General features: G+C 34.2%; 1 protein-coding gene across 2 annotated transcripts; it reads right to left on the reverse strand.

Annotated features, from left to right (window-relative positions):
- Positions 1-386: 386 nt before the first annotated feature.
- LOC110834892 (uncharacterized protein C2orf42 homolog) lies at positions 387-16175 on the reverse strand. 2 transcript variants are annotated; one of them, XM_022074515.2, is made up of 12 exons: positions 15855-16175; positions 15526-15752; positions 13719-13904; positions 13185-13319; positions 11844-12029; positions 10830-11147; positions 8896-8994; positions 6917-7037; positions 6539-6669; positions 5796-5969; positions 5300-5450; positions 387-4471 (listed from the first exon to the last, which is right to left on the reverse strand). In XM_022074515.2, the coding sequence occupies exons 2-12, from the start codon at positions 15736-15738 to the stop codon at positions 4254-4256; spliced, it is 1932 nt and encodes a 643-aa protein (XP_021930207.1). In that variant the 5' UTR covers positions 15739-15752; positions 15855-16175; the 3' UTR covers positions 387-4253. The 2 variants fall into 2 exon arrangements, with proteins under 2 accessions (XP_021930207.1, XP_021930205.1); XM_022074513.2 differs by having other exon boundaries at positions 8896-9039.
- Between the last annotated feature and the right edge of the window lie 247 nt (positions 16176-16422).

Below are 16422 nucleotides of genomic sequence, written 5' to 3' on the forward strand. Positions count from 1 at the left end.
GTTCTGCTGTTGTTGATCCGGTATTATGCCCATGTACTTAGTTTTGTTTACATTAACTTCTAGGCTTATTTTCTTGCCTGTAGGAGTGTTTCAGCATTTTTGGTTATGGTGCCCACACCATCCCAGATATAACCAACCTTAACTGAAATTCTTATGTACAAAATTATTATTACTGTAAGTGTTCAGGATCATGCATGGAACACTGGTAATGTTTCTTCTACCGCAGATTACATGACTATCCTCTTGAGTGTTAAACACATACATATACCAATTGTCATTAAAACTGGACAGTTAATTTATTTTTAAAGGTATAAGATTATATACTGCAGCAAAGAAAGACATGCACACCACTTGTGCTATCGGAACAATTAGATTAGACTATCCCATCATGGCACTTTTAATTTATTTCACAAAACACTGTGCATTAACACTGAGGGCCCAGTATACTAAAATGAATTCTATGCCAATGAGTTAATACCAAATTACGACAGGAAAACTATACTGGTCTGAAAATATTGATGTTAAAACTAGAAGCCAAATATGGTTACATAAAAGATAAATTATACAAGCAGAAATAAAAATACTATTTTATCACATTCAGTGGGATGAAAGAATGAAGCTTCACAGCTTTAATGATTACTCCACTGAACTGGCTATTTGTTATTGTGAACATACAATTAAATTTAATATTTTTCCATGAGTGTCACAGCCTTGTTTGTACTGTCACAGTTGAATAGGAGGCTTATGTTGTTCACCATCCTCCTCATAACCAATCTCAACAGATGCAAACAAAGCTCTGAAAACATCTCTTCATTTCAAGGGAAATGTACAAGTGAGTCATGTATGTGATTCTTAGGCCATTTGATTCTGAAACACAACAAAACTTTTTCAGATACGTATATAATGTTACTACTCTTTACTTGTAATGGATGTGTCAAAATCTGTAAGCCAACTGTAGCAATACATAGTTATGAAAAGAAAATATGCAAAATTAATTTATCTCTGAACCATCATAGGCTATAACCACACAATTATTTACAGATTGATAGCGTGATTAGGTTCTGAGAGATCAGAAACAAACAATTTCTCATCCCTGTACTTTTAAGAATTATTTGCAAATTTTTACATATAAAAAACATGCTCCAACATAAAATATGTACAAAATATCCCACAAAGTCACAACTTTGTTAATTTATATAACATTAGGAAATAATATACAAAAATGTCTTCGGCATATGTGCCGTCTAAACTGTACAATGGTTATATGAAACTTAATAGTGTTGACTATTTTTAAATTTTAATTAAATCAACTTTTGTTCATATGTGCAATTAGGGTAACATTTTATGAAAATGGGGCAAATGTACATTTACTTAATTTATTTCAATACATATCCAGTACTCAAATATTTTCAAACAAAAGTCTTACACTACAACAAAATAATACATTACATATAATATATTACATTTAATCCTTGAAGAAATCAACAATAATTAAATTAATGAAACAGCATTATGAGAAGACAGAATCACAAATAACATTTTTATATACAATCACAGGAGAAATTTAACCAATGCATGAAATGTTTGCAGCAACAGTCATTTCATTATATCATAGGTATACTGCATATTGTCCATTGTCTGAAGTATATTTGATACACATATAAGGGGTATAGCCAACTCCTGAAATGGGACATCATAAACAACTCAGTGGACAACATGCAACATGTGATGCGGGGAGAGAGAATAAAAAACCAGTAACACAAAATAAAAGAATGAATTGTAAAAGATCATTCAAAAACCTTAAATCAAAAGTAACTGCATTTACAGTTTTAAACGTATTTTTAAAACTGCTTTAATTTTCTTATCAAAATAAACCTGGTTATGAAGGCATACAAATTAAATTAATATTATGCTATAAGTCTGAAGATTTGGTCTTTTTCCATCATCTCATTTCATAACCCAGGCTCTGCTTGTCATCAGGTATGAGGGAGAAAACTACTCTGTTGGGGTCCATTAGATGGAGCTAATCTCCATTTCCAGAGAGATAGCTACATCTAATTAGCACAATGAAGCAGGTTTCACTTTTCTAGCTAATGACAAAAGCAGAGCCTGGCTTCTAACAAAAAATTTTATACAAAAAGCAAGATGATTGAAACAGCCAAAAATATATACCAGTATAATAATATTATGCTACCTATTTTATGTATAAAATATAAAAAGAAAACTAATTTCTACTGACCTATCTGATAGTAACAGAATTCTTAACATTACCAACATTTTGCAGGCACATGCTGCCCCAATCTTCACCTTCCAAAACAATGGTAACTAACTGTCCACAAGTCCATACCACATAACTCAGAACACAACAATGACACCTTCACTGCCACAAGTACCTCAAAAAAATTCATAAGGTTATAGTATGAACTGATGATGACTGGCTATTATTTACATATTCCATGATTGCACTAACTTATCTGCTAGTAACAGAATTTTTAGTGTTTTGGAGGAACATACTACTGATATGCTATATATTACTGTACATTTTAATTTTATATATACAAGGATCTTTTGAAAGAAAAAGATATATCATACAAGAACAAAATCCAAGCCATATATATTCTAGCAGCAAAAATATTAGTGTTGAAATAACTGTACATTCTTATATCTTTTTCCTAATAATACTCTTTCTTTGTATATGCATTTCAAAACAATTTAGTCTCTCAATATAAGCTGTACATGTATAAGAGCATCTAAATTATAAGTGGGTTTCCGTGTGTTATATTTTTAATTCCAAAAGTAGCTTCAACATATATGCAATTTATTCTATTTCTGTAAATAAAACCATTTGTTTTATTTCATATTTTATTCTGGTTAGCAGGATCTGGATAATTATAGATTTTTCAAGTGACTAATTGGCAATTTTTGTCAGATACTTTGATTTCTCAATAGCCACCAGAGAGACATGCTAGTAGCTCGATCTAATCTAGGGCACAGATGTTTGTGTATAATTCTCAGCTCTGCCAATTATCATACTCACTGCCATCATCTACTCAATTATGTGGTAGAATGTGACTCATTTTCAAAACACAGGGCATATAGAAGGAATTTTAAAAGTGGTTAAACCACTGAAGCCAAAGTTATCTGAATAATATGAAAGAATTCTTTCCATACCAGAAAGAAAACATGACACTTCTATATTACAAAGATCAACTACTTAATGTTGTTTACAGTTAGAATCATAAAAAACACATAATTACAAAAGTGGCATTACTGACTGTTAAAGTAGACAGTTACACTGGGCTATAAAGGGTTAACATATTATATACTCAATATACATATATCCAGCAACGTGTACACTGTCCTAATAAATTTTTATAATTAATCATATGGTAAGATATGCATTTTTCAATAAAAGAATCTGGCAAACACAACAGATCATTTCTATTTTAAAATCTGAAAATAAAATTTTTTAAGCCAACATGTCTATCTATATATACATATGTCAGTTACATTTATTCACAGATTATAGTATACATCAGTCTCTTTACTAAACATACAGAGACATCCTTTGATAAAAAGAAATTAACAGACATTGCCGCCAGTAGCACACAAAATCTCCTTGTAAACTTTCTTACAACATGGGCATTTTCCTGGTTGTTACCAATGGCAAAGTACATTCAATTTTTCTAAGCAAATAACGTCTACATACAAGCATACAACAACACAAGCTCTACTAATATGATTAATACAATCATAATACTTGCTGTGGTTCAGTGTCTATTCTCAATTTCCATGTATTTATTTTAAGTTCTGAATTATTCAGAAATATCTTCTTTCTCTAAAAAACTGAAAGCTGTATAAAATCTGATTTCAGTTGTGATACAGAATAGCTAACTGTGATTAGACCTACTTATATTATGGCTCCCTGATCCAATCTACTCTGCATTATTGTAACTTTCAAACAACTGATCCAATTTTCCTATAGACCAAACCCTACTCACATTAGAGATCACCATTCATCTTATTCAATTATATAGTGACTCCATTCAATCGAGGAATCTCAGACATTTTCTTCTCCACATATTTGTGGTGTAACAAATGTAATACTGTCAATAAGCTGGAAGACTGGCCCCACATCTGTTAAGGGACGTGACCCTTCCTACACAGTTGCACTATAATTACAGCAGGTGCAAACCATAGGGCTTAATACCCTTCCCCCTTTTCTTTTTGTAACTATGCTCTCTTCTTACACATTACAGTTGCAGTACATGTTGATTCGTAATGCGTGTGATAGATATATCAGGAAGAGTCCGAGCTAATGGTCGCTGAATTCTCTTCTCAGGCTGTCCATTGCGCTGATGCCCAAACTCAAACCTAATTCGCAGTTCCCCGATCTTGCTGAGTGGAAGGATGTCAGGTATCCACTCTATGAGGAATGGTGTTGGCTCCTGCTGATCAGGCGACATATTGCCTGTAACATATGCCAACAAAATCATTCACAATTTTGTCTGTCCATGTATTCAGTGTGCTCTGTATTATCGTAAGTGTAACCACACAAGCACAGTATATTAAAAAAACCTGTGTGTCTGGTTGACTGGCTATAACTTAGGAATGTTCAACCAAAATTCTGTCTGTTTTCACTGTTGGACTGGTTGTGACGTAACTAAGAATGTAACCACAGACTCACATGTTGGGTAAAATCTCACACACACAGTGTAGGAAGACCTTGGGAAGAAACTGAGGAGGAAGAGGAAAAGTTGTGAGATGATCCAACCAAAGCAGAAATGTCTTTGGAGGAGGAGGAAGAAAAATAAAAAGAATAACGTATACTGTTGCTGGTGTCCCAACTTTTTACCAAATCTGCAGTTTAAACAAAATTCTGAAAAATTAAAATATTCTCTAAAATAGTGAATAACAAACAGCTATAACAAATGCTGAAACAAAGAAATTCTTGGAGCTTTTGCTATGGATGGGTGAACTGAAGGTCAGCATCAGAAAAGATTGATAGTCAACATCAAACAAGATTGGTATACTGACCAAACAACTGCCAGTCCTATATCTCTACCAACTGTGAGAAAGAACTGATTTGGAGCAGTATCACAAGCTTAATACTTCAGTATTAATTTTAAATAACAAACACTCTGGAAGACGGTTTAAAGTACAACCTGTTTAAAAGAAATACAATGGAAAATTCAGACTTTCATGCAATAACTAAGCATTACAGACATTATTTCTGTAACTTATGAACCAGCACTATGCACTAAATACTGTCCCACTCTTTTAAAAAAATTTGACTTACCAACTCTAAGATACGTTTTCAACTCCAGAGGTTTTATTAGAGGCTGGCTATCGGTTTTTCGGAAAGCCTCATTCTCATCTTTACGTCGATGGAAAGGTTCATAGGTACCATCACGATTCTCCACAAAGCTGCGGGTGATCTCCAATGGCATCTGAGGAATTTAGAACAGCATAATTCTGTCATAAATCACTTCCAATATTTTGATCAGAAATAATAATATAATTTTTTTTAAATCTATACACATATAAAGAAAAACTTTTAAAGTGGCCCTTCTATGAAAGATTCATGCTTTTTACAAATCATCTTGCTAGAGGTCCCATACTTTTAGAAACAGAACACTACCTATGTACTGATGACAATAAAATGTTATCCTTGTGAAACTGCATCATATCACCCACCTCTTGGACTGTAGTAGAGTGTTTAAACTATGCTTAAAACATTTTACTGCATGCTGTACAGTAGCAAGTCCACTTTTCATTCTTGAGACAGTACTCACCAATGGTGTCTCAAATATCTGCTTCACATGAATGATGTTTGTGATGTGCCATGTGTACTTGGTGAATGTCCCAAGTGGAACAGCATCACGTCGTACAAAGCCAGTTGTAAAGTTTGGTAATCGTTTCTTTTTCCCTCCGCATGAAATTCGTTCTCTCAAGCAGTCAAAGAACAACTATAAGAAAATAAGAAATGGCCAAAAATGTACATTTCTTCTAACATGTGAATTCATCTCAAAAAGTTCATTCTGAATAACTTTTCAACAGACAAGGTCTGGGAAATTCAGTAACATCCAGTTATAATTACATAATAAGATGATAACAGAGGTTTAGTTTGAGAACAAGAGATGTGCTTTCATTCAAATGTCTTCTTACAGAATCCAAACACTGAACAGTATAAAATGGAAATTATGCCAGAAGAAGAAAACCCAAATGTTTGATCACTACCACAAAATTAAACTGAACTATTGGAACCTATCCTCACTAAGTTCAATCAAGTATATATTCTTAAACCTATTTTAATACCATCCTCCCCAATTATACACCATTTTTGTAATTGGTTTCTTCCATAAGGTCTTCCAGCCAAAATGTACACATTTGATTCCTGCCACGCTACATATCTAATACACCTAAACCTCCTTCATATGATCACTCTTATAATACGAAGTGCAGATTACAATCAACAAAACTCATTATTTCATTTTTCAATTCATAATCAGCTAGTAACATGATAAAAAATGGTAACCTGTGGAACATGGAATACTAGTGCGTCTGGCTTCCCACTGAACTGGAAGTGCATTGCCTGATTTATCCTCTCTGTCACAGATGCCAACCACTGGATAAATGTAACGTTAGCTGCATTTTCATCTACTGGTTCTGGAACAAAATAATCCATTCCAGCAAACTGGAAGTAATATATTTTTGTGCAAATGTTTAATTATAACAAGTGCAATGATACACGATTCAGATAGACAGAAGACAAGAAATACACATTGCTAAGTTCATTAAACTGTAAGATATTATAAAATCAATTCCTTGTATATGTAAAAAATTAATAAAAATGCAACATGCTGACATTATGCATTTCTGAAGCATAAAACAATGTAATAACTGCTATACTGACCTTGTTTCCTAACTCCAATGGCAGAATTATTTTTCCTGGTAGAGTTTGGTTTTTTGCCACCCACCTCTTGCAATGGTGTCACTATGTTATGATCCTGCCGCTTACGTTTCACACTCAGCATCTGTAACAGTATTACAAAATCATAATGGTGACCTCAGCCTGTATCTCAGGGGCAATGTGTCTGCAATTTTCACTTGTGACATATATTTATACTTGACATGTATACTTTAATACTTCAGTAAATTTGCACATGCTTGTTTTATTTTCATTTCCTAAAAATGGAGTGTATGAAGTGTTCAAGGAAATATGTTGAGATGTAAAATATAACAAGTTTTGAATAAAATAATTATGAAGGAGTAAAATACCAACATGGAAATGACATGAATTTTCAATATGTTTCACAACTTCTGGAAGTAAATTGTAATGGAAAGTTTTGTTAAAAAAATATCAGGAAGTTAACTATTAATAAAAGCATTTGGGTAATCTCTCTTTAGATGAAAGTATTTAAAAATGGTGTCACAGGTTATTTCCATAACTGTGTTCATATTCTGAAGAAAAAATCTTTCAATTGATAAAGCCCTGTTCAGTTTTACATATGAAATCTTAAGTGCACTAAATAATAAAGTGCATGTTGGTGGAATAGCTTGTGATCTTGCTAAAGTATTTGATTGCGTAAGTCATAAATTATTACTATCATAACTAAATTTTTATGGAATTTAAAATATAGTTGGCAAGTGATTTAAATCATACCTTTGTAACAGTAAGAAACAAGTAGAAATAAAATCATCAAATTCAAATGATAGCACCTACTCAAATTGGTGTGTTGTAAAACATGGAGTGCCTCAAGGTTCAATACTTTGTCCTCTGCTTTTTCTCGTATATATCAATGATCTGCCCCCAACCATCAACTCTCATTTTAAACCAATACTCTTTGCTGATGATATTAATATTATTAATTCACATCCAAAAATTGACTGTTGTCAAAACTGCATAGATGATGTCTTTGCTAGATTGAACAAATGGATTAAAGCCAATAAACTCAACATTAATTTTTGACAAAATAAAATTCATTAAATTTTGTACTAACAACAGAACTTGTGTACATCTAAATACAGGGTATGATTATAAAATAATCGAGGAAATAGAAACAACTAAATTTCTTGGCCTATAAATTGACAACAAATTAAACTGGAAAGCACATATTCATTACATTATTTCTAAACTAAGCTCGGCATGTTTTGCTATGAGGACTGTTGCAGCACTCATGAAAACAGAAACTTTAAAATTAGTTTATTTAGCTTACTTCCATTCCATCATGTGATATGGAATCATTTTTGGGGGAAATTCAACGGACAGCAAAAAAGTATTTTACATTCAAAAGAGGATCATTAGAATAATGGCAGGCACTAAAAGGAGAGCCTCTTGTAGGGAATTATTTAAGAAGTTTAATATTCTTCCACTGAATTCTTGCTCTCACTATTATCATTTGTAGTGGATAACATGGAAAAATTTCAAACAAGTACAGATATCCACAATATAAGAACAAGATACAGATACAACCTTCATGTGCCAAATTCTAACTTCAGTAAATATCAAAAAGGAGTTTACTATACTGGAATTAAGTTATTCAATAATCTTCCACCTACTGTCAAAAGTTTAAATCATGATATAAAAATGTTAAAGCCAGCGTTAAAAGAGCATCTCCTATCTTACTCAGTAGAAGAGCTTATAAATACATGTAACAATGGTGATGGTTTCTCATCATAATTATTTTGTTGTAATACTGTAGTTCCAAAAATCTGTAAACAGCTGTTATAATGATGTATTTATATTTGTACTAGAAACAAGTATTTCATTTGTGCTATGACCTGTTCTACATCCTTGGCTTAGGCCTATGATATGATCTGTGGAATGTAAATAAATTCTATTCTATTCAACAGATGGTCAGACAAGAATTTTGTTATGTCTGGGTTCATCACCTCTAACTGCTGTGTTGTTTGTGTTGGCTGCAGATCTTCAGGTGTGTCTTGTAAGATACTCTCACTGAAGTTTAGAGAGTCTGGATCCATTGCTTGAATCTGAAATTGTACTTGTTCAGTGGACAACACTTCTAGGCCATGGACCTACAACAGCATAATTATCACTTACATCCTTAAACCTAACAGTAGCCATAATGATAATTAGAAGTACAAAAATTTGTCTAATTTCTATTGTTTACAGTTTAAAACTCCATGTGGAGGACACAAAGCAATCTGTTATCAAAGTAACACAGTAGTGAAAATATGACCTAATGATGTCCCTAAATCTCACTAGTACAATGACCTACAGTCCACAGATCAGGAGAAAATCCCTGCTAGGAATTTGATATACGCGCATGCGCAAGATTTCGCGGTGAGTGACGACCCATCCTACAAGCATTCGTTCCACAACCATTGAACGAACAACAGATGACAGGCTTTTATGTGTTCTAATGGGTACAGCTTTAAGATTACCTCACAGCGGCACAGTGATTTAATCTAGAATATTATCGCAATACCCGCAGAACACATTAGAGGTGCACTCACTACACGCTACTCTTAACTGCTTGATGTTTTCAGTCTGTGTGTAGTAGCATAAAACTCTGACGTATCACACTTCCCACCAATAGCACCCCTCTAGTCCAGCTGATAAGTAACATTCCCCCTGCACCGCAACAGAAACGACTTCCCTCAGCAAGGTTTTTCTCGTGATCTGTGGACAGTATGTGATGTGGAGTAAAGAACATCTTTGGAAAGTCAGTATATTGTAAAGTGTACACCTTTCCAAAATCTTGAATCTCTTAATATCAATTAATTTATAAGACCTTACTGTACACCTAATACTGTATATACACATTTTTATTACAATTAATCTAGTGACAAAATAAATACATAAAAGGTTTTGGTTGTATATAAAATGTCCTATCTACAGTCTACAGACCAGGAGAAAATCCCTGCTAGGAATTCGATATACACGCATGCGCAAGATTTTGCGGTGAGTGACGACCGATCCTAAAAGCATTCGTTCCACAACCACTGAATGAACAACAGACAACAGGCTTTCATGTGTTCTAATGAGTACAGCTTTAAGATTACCTCACAGCATCACAGCGATTTAATCTAGAATATTATCGCAACACCCGCAGAACACATTAGAGATGCACTCACTACACGCTACTCTTAACGGCTTGATGTTTTCAGTCTGTGTGTAGTAGCATAAAACTCTGACGTATCACACTTCCCACCAATAGCAGCCCTCTAGTCCAGCTGATAAGTAACATTCCCCCCGCACCGCACCAGAAACGAATTCCCCCAGCAGGGTTTTTCTCGTGATCTGTGGACAGTACATAAGTTTTGCAAGCAAAAATGTGTAATTTTGAATAGCCTCTAAGGTAGCAACTTTAGCCCTAAATGGTAATACATATTTCATTAGCATAAAGATAATAAGAAACAAACTGAAACCAGCTAACCAAAGCTAGCCTAGCCTAATGCAGCATGTTCTTACTGACATATAGCACTGCTATGAGGATCCTTTAAATGCTTAACATAAAGGTGATATAATAGGCTGGTTTTTATGCATTACCTGCCAGTCACACATCTACTTTCAGTGGCATGGGGATAACACACAAAAGACATTGATTCATCACTAATTTATATATGTGTTTTTGTGTAAGATGGGAGCCTTCCCAACAATATAAAACTTTAGTTTTAATTTTTATAACATTATTTTGTACAGAAAAAAAATTTCTATCCGCTTTTATAGTTTTATGGTATGTTCTGAAGGAATGTGACATGCACACACAAAGAAAATATCCTGAACTTCGATCTATAACAAATATTTCATCAAACAAGACATAAGATTGAAGAGAATTAAGCACACAGATTTACAGTACTACCTGTGCTATTGTAACATCATCAGCAACAGTGATGCCTGTAGCCTCTAGCAAAGCCGCCTCCTCTCTTAGAACCTCAACTTCAACTTCACAAGTTCCAGTCCCATCTTCATCACTCAGAATTGCCACCAGATGTTGCTGCTGTTCTGTAGGAGTTGTGGGGGTAGAGGGCAAAGCTACAGGAAACTTGTCGAGGTTGATGTAATATGAGAACTCTTCATTTAATTTCAGGTCACTAGCAAATGCGCAGATGCAAGCATAAAAATGAACACAACGCTTGAATGTAGGGTCTTCTTTGTTTGTGGCTTGCTTCACTTGTCCCTAGAAATAAATACACTTTCAGCTGAATATGATACTGAACATTAAGACTGCCATGTCAGAACACTAGGGGCAGCTTCACATGTGAAAATAAATTCAAGATGGCCCACTGGGAGACCAAGAACAGGATTTATGACACACAAAGTCTACCACTGGACCTGACCCAACACTGAGTTAGCACAATCCAATCCATATTAAAAAAATCCCATTCTTTTTCCTTCTAAATTAATTTACTTGCTAAGAACTTAAATACCACAAAGAAACACACAGAAATTCCATCAGATGCTAGCAAGGTGGCCGGTGGAGCATTGAATGCACAGCCACATGACAAAACAACAAACAAGATTTAGCATACAAAACAATTTCAGAGTTCCTCACTGCAAAGCATTCTTTAAATAAAATTCATACTGTATACTCAAAACTAATATCTCAAAATTTTGCCAAAAGATGAATCAACCCACTGCTTTAATTGTCTAATGCATGTCACATGAGAGACATGGAGGCATGAGGTCTAATACTTCAGAGCTCTCAAATGCACTATGTACAAGTAACACGCTTTCAGTACTTAATCTGATGTATATGAATTCTGAGATTTTAAAATCTTTATTTATCTATCACAACAATGCTTACAAATATAAAACATCTCTGCTCAAATAGGTACCTCAAAAATGAATAAAAACTAGCATTACATGAACTTGCCTTAAATGCAGTGCAACTGCAGAAATACTTGTTCTCAATTCTATCCTTCAATTTGGACATGAAGAAGCTAAAATGGAGGTAACCCAGTGGATGCTTAGGGCTTGCCTTACATTTAACAGCCATGATGTTTTTTGATACTCTCTGCACCAATGGGCCTGTAGTCTCAGTTGCCAGTAGCCATACTGCCTGTAAAAACATGTTATTGACTAACTGGGTGTTTGAAAACATCTGCCCAGCATGAATGATACAGAAGTCACCATTAAAAATATCCAATACCCATTGCTACTAATTTTCATAACAGTAAAATTTAGTTTTCAATTTAATTCAATTAATTTATTTACGTGTTTGCCAACAGCAAGAAGCCAATAACAGGCAAACACTGATAATACATACAATAATAATGAAAAATATTACACAAACAGATTAACTAAACTTATACATATACAGTATTAAATATAACTGCCAAGTACAGGCAAACCCAAAATAGAAACAATATTAACACAAAGCAAAATAAATGAAGAAATATAAATTAAAACAAATAATCCACCTCGGGAACACTAATATAATTGTAAAACGTTAAATAAATATAAAAAACAGATAACAAAGCTAGATCATCTATAAGACACCTATCTAGATCATTTCCCTAACTTTCACATGACCAGGTTTTGTCTACACAGTTCACATTCCCACACTGGGACAGAACCTTCAAATTTGATGGAATTATAACACAATTTTAGCATGTATTTAAGCTTCATATATAATATCTCATGAACCAGTATCCTGTCAGTTTTTAAGCATATTATACCCAGATATAGATGTCTTGTGTTATAATCATAAAGGGTTAAAGAATACAGTGTCAAGTTCTGCTTAAGTTCAGTGATATGTCATTTCACTGGAGAGAAGGATTCTTTGTTGCTTCTTGTCATCTATGTTTCATCAGCTGCAGAGAATATATGGTGACAGGATGATGATGATAGACTGGGAAGAATATGGAAGGATCCAGTCATTGCCTACTTCAAGACATTTGCCTCGAGGGACTGAGAAAACCTATAAAATAATTCCAGTTAGAAAAGTTGATGATTCAAACCTGAGACCTCTAAATTATGAAGAAGAGCTATCACTACTCTACAGCATCAGGATTACTGAAGTTGTATCAGCACATACAGAAACTGAAAAACACTGATTCAATGACTGACTAGATGATCTAAAAATAAATATGAGCAATAACTTTTTGAATTTTTCATATTTACTGCTACAATATGCATCTTATGATGGTACATACAAATTTATTTCTTGACTCCATCACTGAAACTGAGTAAATTCTACATTCCTGTGCCTTACCTGTTTTATTTCATTGCTAACATTCAGGGATGACAACACTGAATTCTTGAGTGTAAGAGGTTGTGCCTCTGCATAGCACCTTAATGCTGCTTGTATGTGCTGACATGTTGTTGGAGTCAGAGGAGCAGTCTTCTCCTGCCAACACATAATTACCATATATTTCTATGTACAATCAGACACTACAAGACAGCTAAAAATTCCGAACTTAGAGTCTATGGTTTCAAAACACAGGTGTGAAAAAAGTGATGAAAGGAGTGAAAGAAATTGTTAGAACAGCCTTATGGCTACAAAGGATGTGAACATATCATATAAAAACAAATATGAGAAAAATTGTGTGATACTCTTGAAGTCAAATCTATGAAAACAAAGAACATTCATTTTTAGAGAATATCTGTTTGAAAGGAAGAAGCCCATGTCCAGGGTCCAAGATAATCCACATTATGCCAAGATCCACTAATGCTGCTGCAAAGAACATAATACCACAACTCCAATAAACTGTAATGAAAGAGAGCCAATATAATGACAGATGCTTACATGACATTTAAGAATGCTGGCATCAAATGATCTCTGACAAGTATCTACAAAGCACAGTGCAGATGTCTGTGTGATGAGAGCTGCTTCTGAATCCAATGAATCTGTTGAATCAGATGCCTGAATTACTGGAAGCTGGACAAAGCCCCGATAATCTGGCCCCTTGTCCCTCACTCTTACCGAGAATACCTAGGAAAGTCACACAGAAGAACATCAGTTACAAATGTTAACATCACATAACATAGGGATCATTAATGTTTCAGCAGGGCTCAACTACTTCCAACAGCTGACATGAAACAGAATGGTGCTTGTGAGTCACTTACATTGTGTCTATGATACCAAGCAACCATCCCACTGACTTAGCATTTTCTCACAATATAACACAGGAAAACAATAGATAAACCACTTTTATTTGTGACCATACATCACACCAGCAATTCTCTGAGCAACAAAAAATATGCACAGCTAAGTGCCATTCAATGTCTTATCAGTTACACCAAGTCACTATTATGCTCAGAAATTACACTCTACCACTACCTTTTTATTGTTAATACACAGGTATGTTTAGTCTGTATATGGACATTCCAATATTACTATTTACCTTGTCTATTAAATTCAAAGGTAGTTCCTACCTTTGGAGTAGATTTACCAAGAACATGAACAGTGATAAAGGAAATGCACATTCTTCAAAGAATGTGAGAGTTAAGGTTCTAGCAGCAGCAAAGCTGTTGATGTTCTTTTGGGCACCAATACCATATCACAACCCAAAACAACATCAATGTATTTACAGTGTGTTATGCCATAGTTATTTACAATGTGCAAAGTCATCTACAGGATATAATTTTAATATTAATATATACACATCATTACACAGCTTACATACTGTTTCCACATTCTTCTTTATATATTTATTATCACAGAGGACAGCAGGAAGTGAATGAACATCTAAACTAATGTCATAAACATGTAATTACATAAAAAAAATCATCAGCAGTCCTTACAAATTGGAAGTATTCTGTCTAACAAAGGCAATAATTCATAGGTGCAACATCTGATTGATGTGACCATTAATATGAATTGTTGATGCTGGTCTTTTGGGTTGTAATGATGCGCAGACTTGTTGGTAGAACATATTCTGGGCTGAAGCTGGAGGCAGTATGTTCTCTAAAATGACAGTATCTACAAACAAGTCCACATAACATTACAACCTGGAAGATCTACCAACATCTCCAACACCATGAAATCCTTGATCTTTAATATGAATTTACAACATAACTTTGTCACAACCCATGCTATGGTGAGTACCAATTACATATATATATGAAGAGGTTTGTTTAGGCTTATTATTCAGAAACTGCTTGTTCTACTGAGATGAACACCAATATGTTCTTAATCCCGGTAATTACAAATGTCAATACAAGGTCTGAAATCTTACCTTGTATAGTTTTTTATACAGATGAGAGCAAAAATTACTCCTTTGCTTAAACACATTCTGATTTCTAATCACTTAGTGACTATGACAACTTGTACATAACTATATGACATGTCAAACACTTTGTACTAAAACTAACCTCCTGTTTAAATTAACATATAAACCAACCAACAACCTGTATTAGAACTACATATTATTTGATGCCAAGTAAAGTGGTAACATTTGTATGAATGATGTATATATCACACATTAGCCTCTGGGTGAAAATAATAATGAACCACTCTTCTGACATTCTAACTAATAATTATAAGAGTATCATCTCTGGAACTGTTCCATGCTTGATCAAGTACTTTTCAACTCAATGTTAACACAATTTACCTGTGTTGTGGTGCCTGTTATAAGTTTGCAAGCCTCTGTTGACATTTTCCTCTTCTCTCCTCCTTCTTTGAACACAACATCACAGGCTCTATTCTTACAAATAAGCCCCCGAGTTCCATTGTATGTGCCACACTTGGGACACTTTCTTACACCCCGCAGAGTGGCTCGACCCAAATCTGACAAAAGGGCTTTCAGTTTATCATCATTCGGCATATTTATTACCTAATCTAGAAACAAATAACATTAGATACATGTCAATAATTGGGCCTTGAAAAACTGGAACCAAAATAAACCACATTATTAATGGCTTGAATATGCTTGGTACAAACCAATAGGCTCAGTTTCTTTCTTGACACATTTCCATGTTTCCTTTCTGCACGAAGTGCAAAAGAATACGGTCTACAATAAATTAAAAATTTGGTTTGCATTCAATGTTCACCAACAGCATCTTTGTTTACTTCGCAACACACCATTAAATGGAAATGCACGGAAGCACAGGTGATCAAACTGGTGGCAGTGAAACCTGAGTTCATTTTTCAGTTGGACTAGAATTTTCTGTAAATCTTCCTTTTGTTAAATAAAATATACTATTTTGTGAAACAAATTTTTCTGGCATCTGTACTCTCCATACAAGGACCATCAAGAGCTAGATTATAGCTTCTTTGTTTTTGTTTTTTCAGGGAAGGGAAAAATCGTCGTGAAGTTCGACCAATCGAACAATAAAATTACACGCAACTTCGTACCACGTATTTGACGATACGACCCGTGGTATACCCTAGTAAATGATTAGATGGTTTTATTTACGCAACAAAGCTGTTGTTTCATGTCTGCGTATCATTTGACTAAATGGACCATCTCACCTGTGGGAGTAACACAGACAAAAAGTATAGATTATCA

The sequence above is a fragment of the Zootermopsis nevadensis genome, unplaced genomic scaffold, assembly GCF_977971745.1.
Source record: "Zootermopsis nevadensis isolate Lab colony 2312 unplaced genomic scaffold, Znev_1.0 Znev_ptg000061l, whole genome shotgun sequence".
Lineage (NCBI taxonomy): Eukaryota > Metazoa > Arthropoda > Insecta > Blattodea > Termopsidae > Zootermopsis > Zootermopsis nevadensis.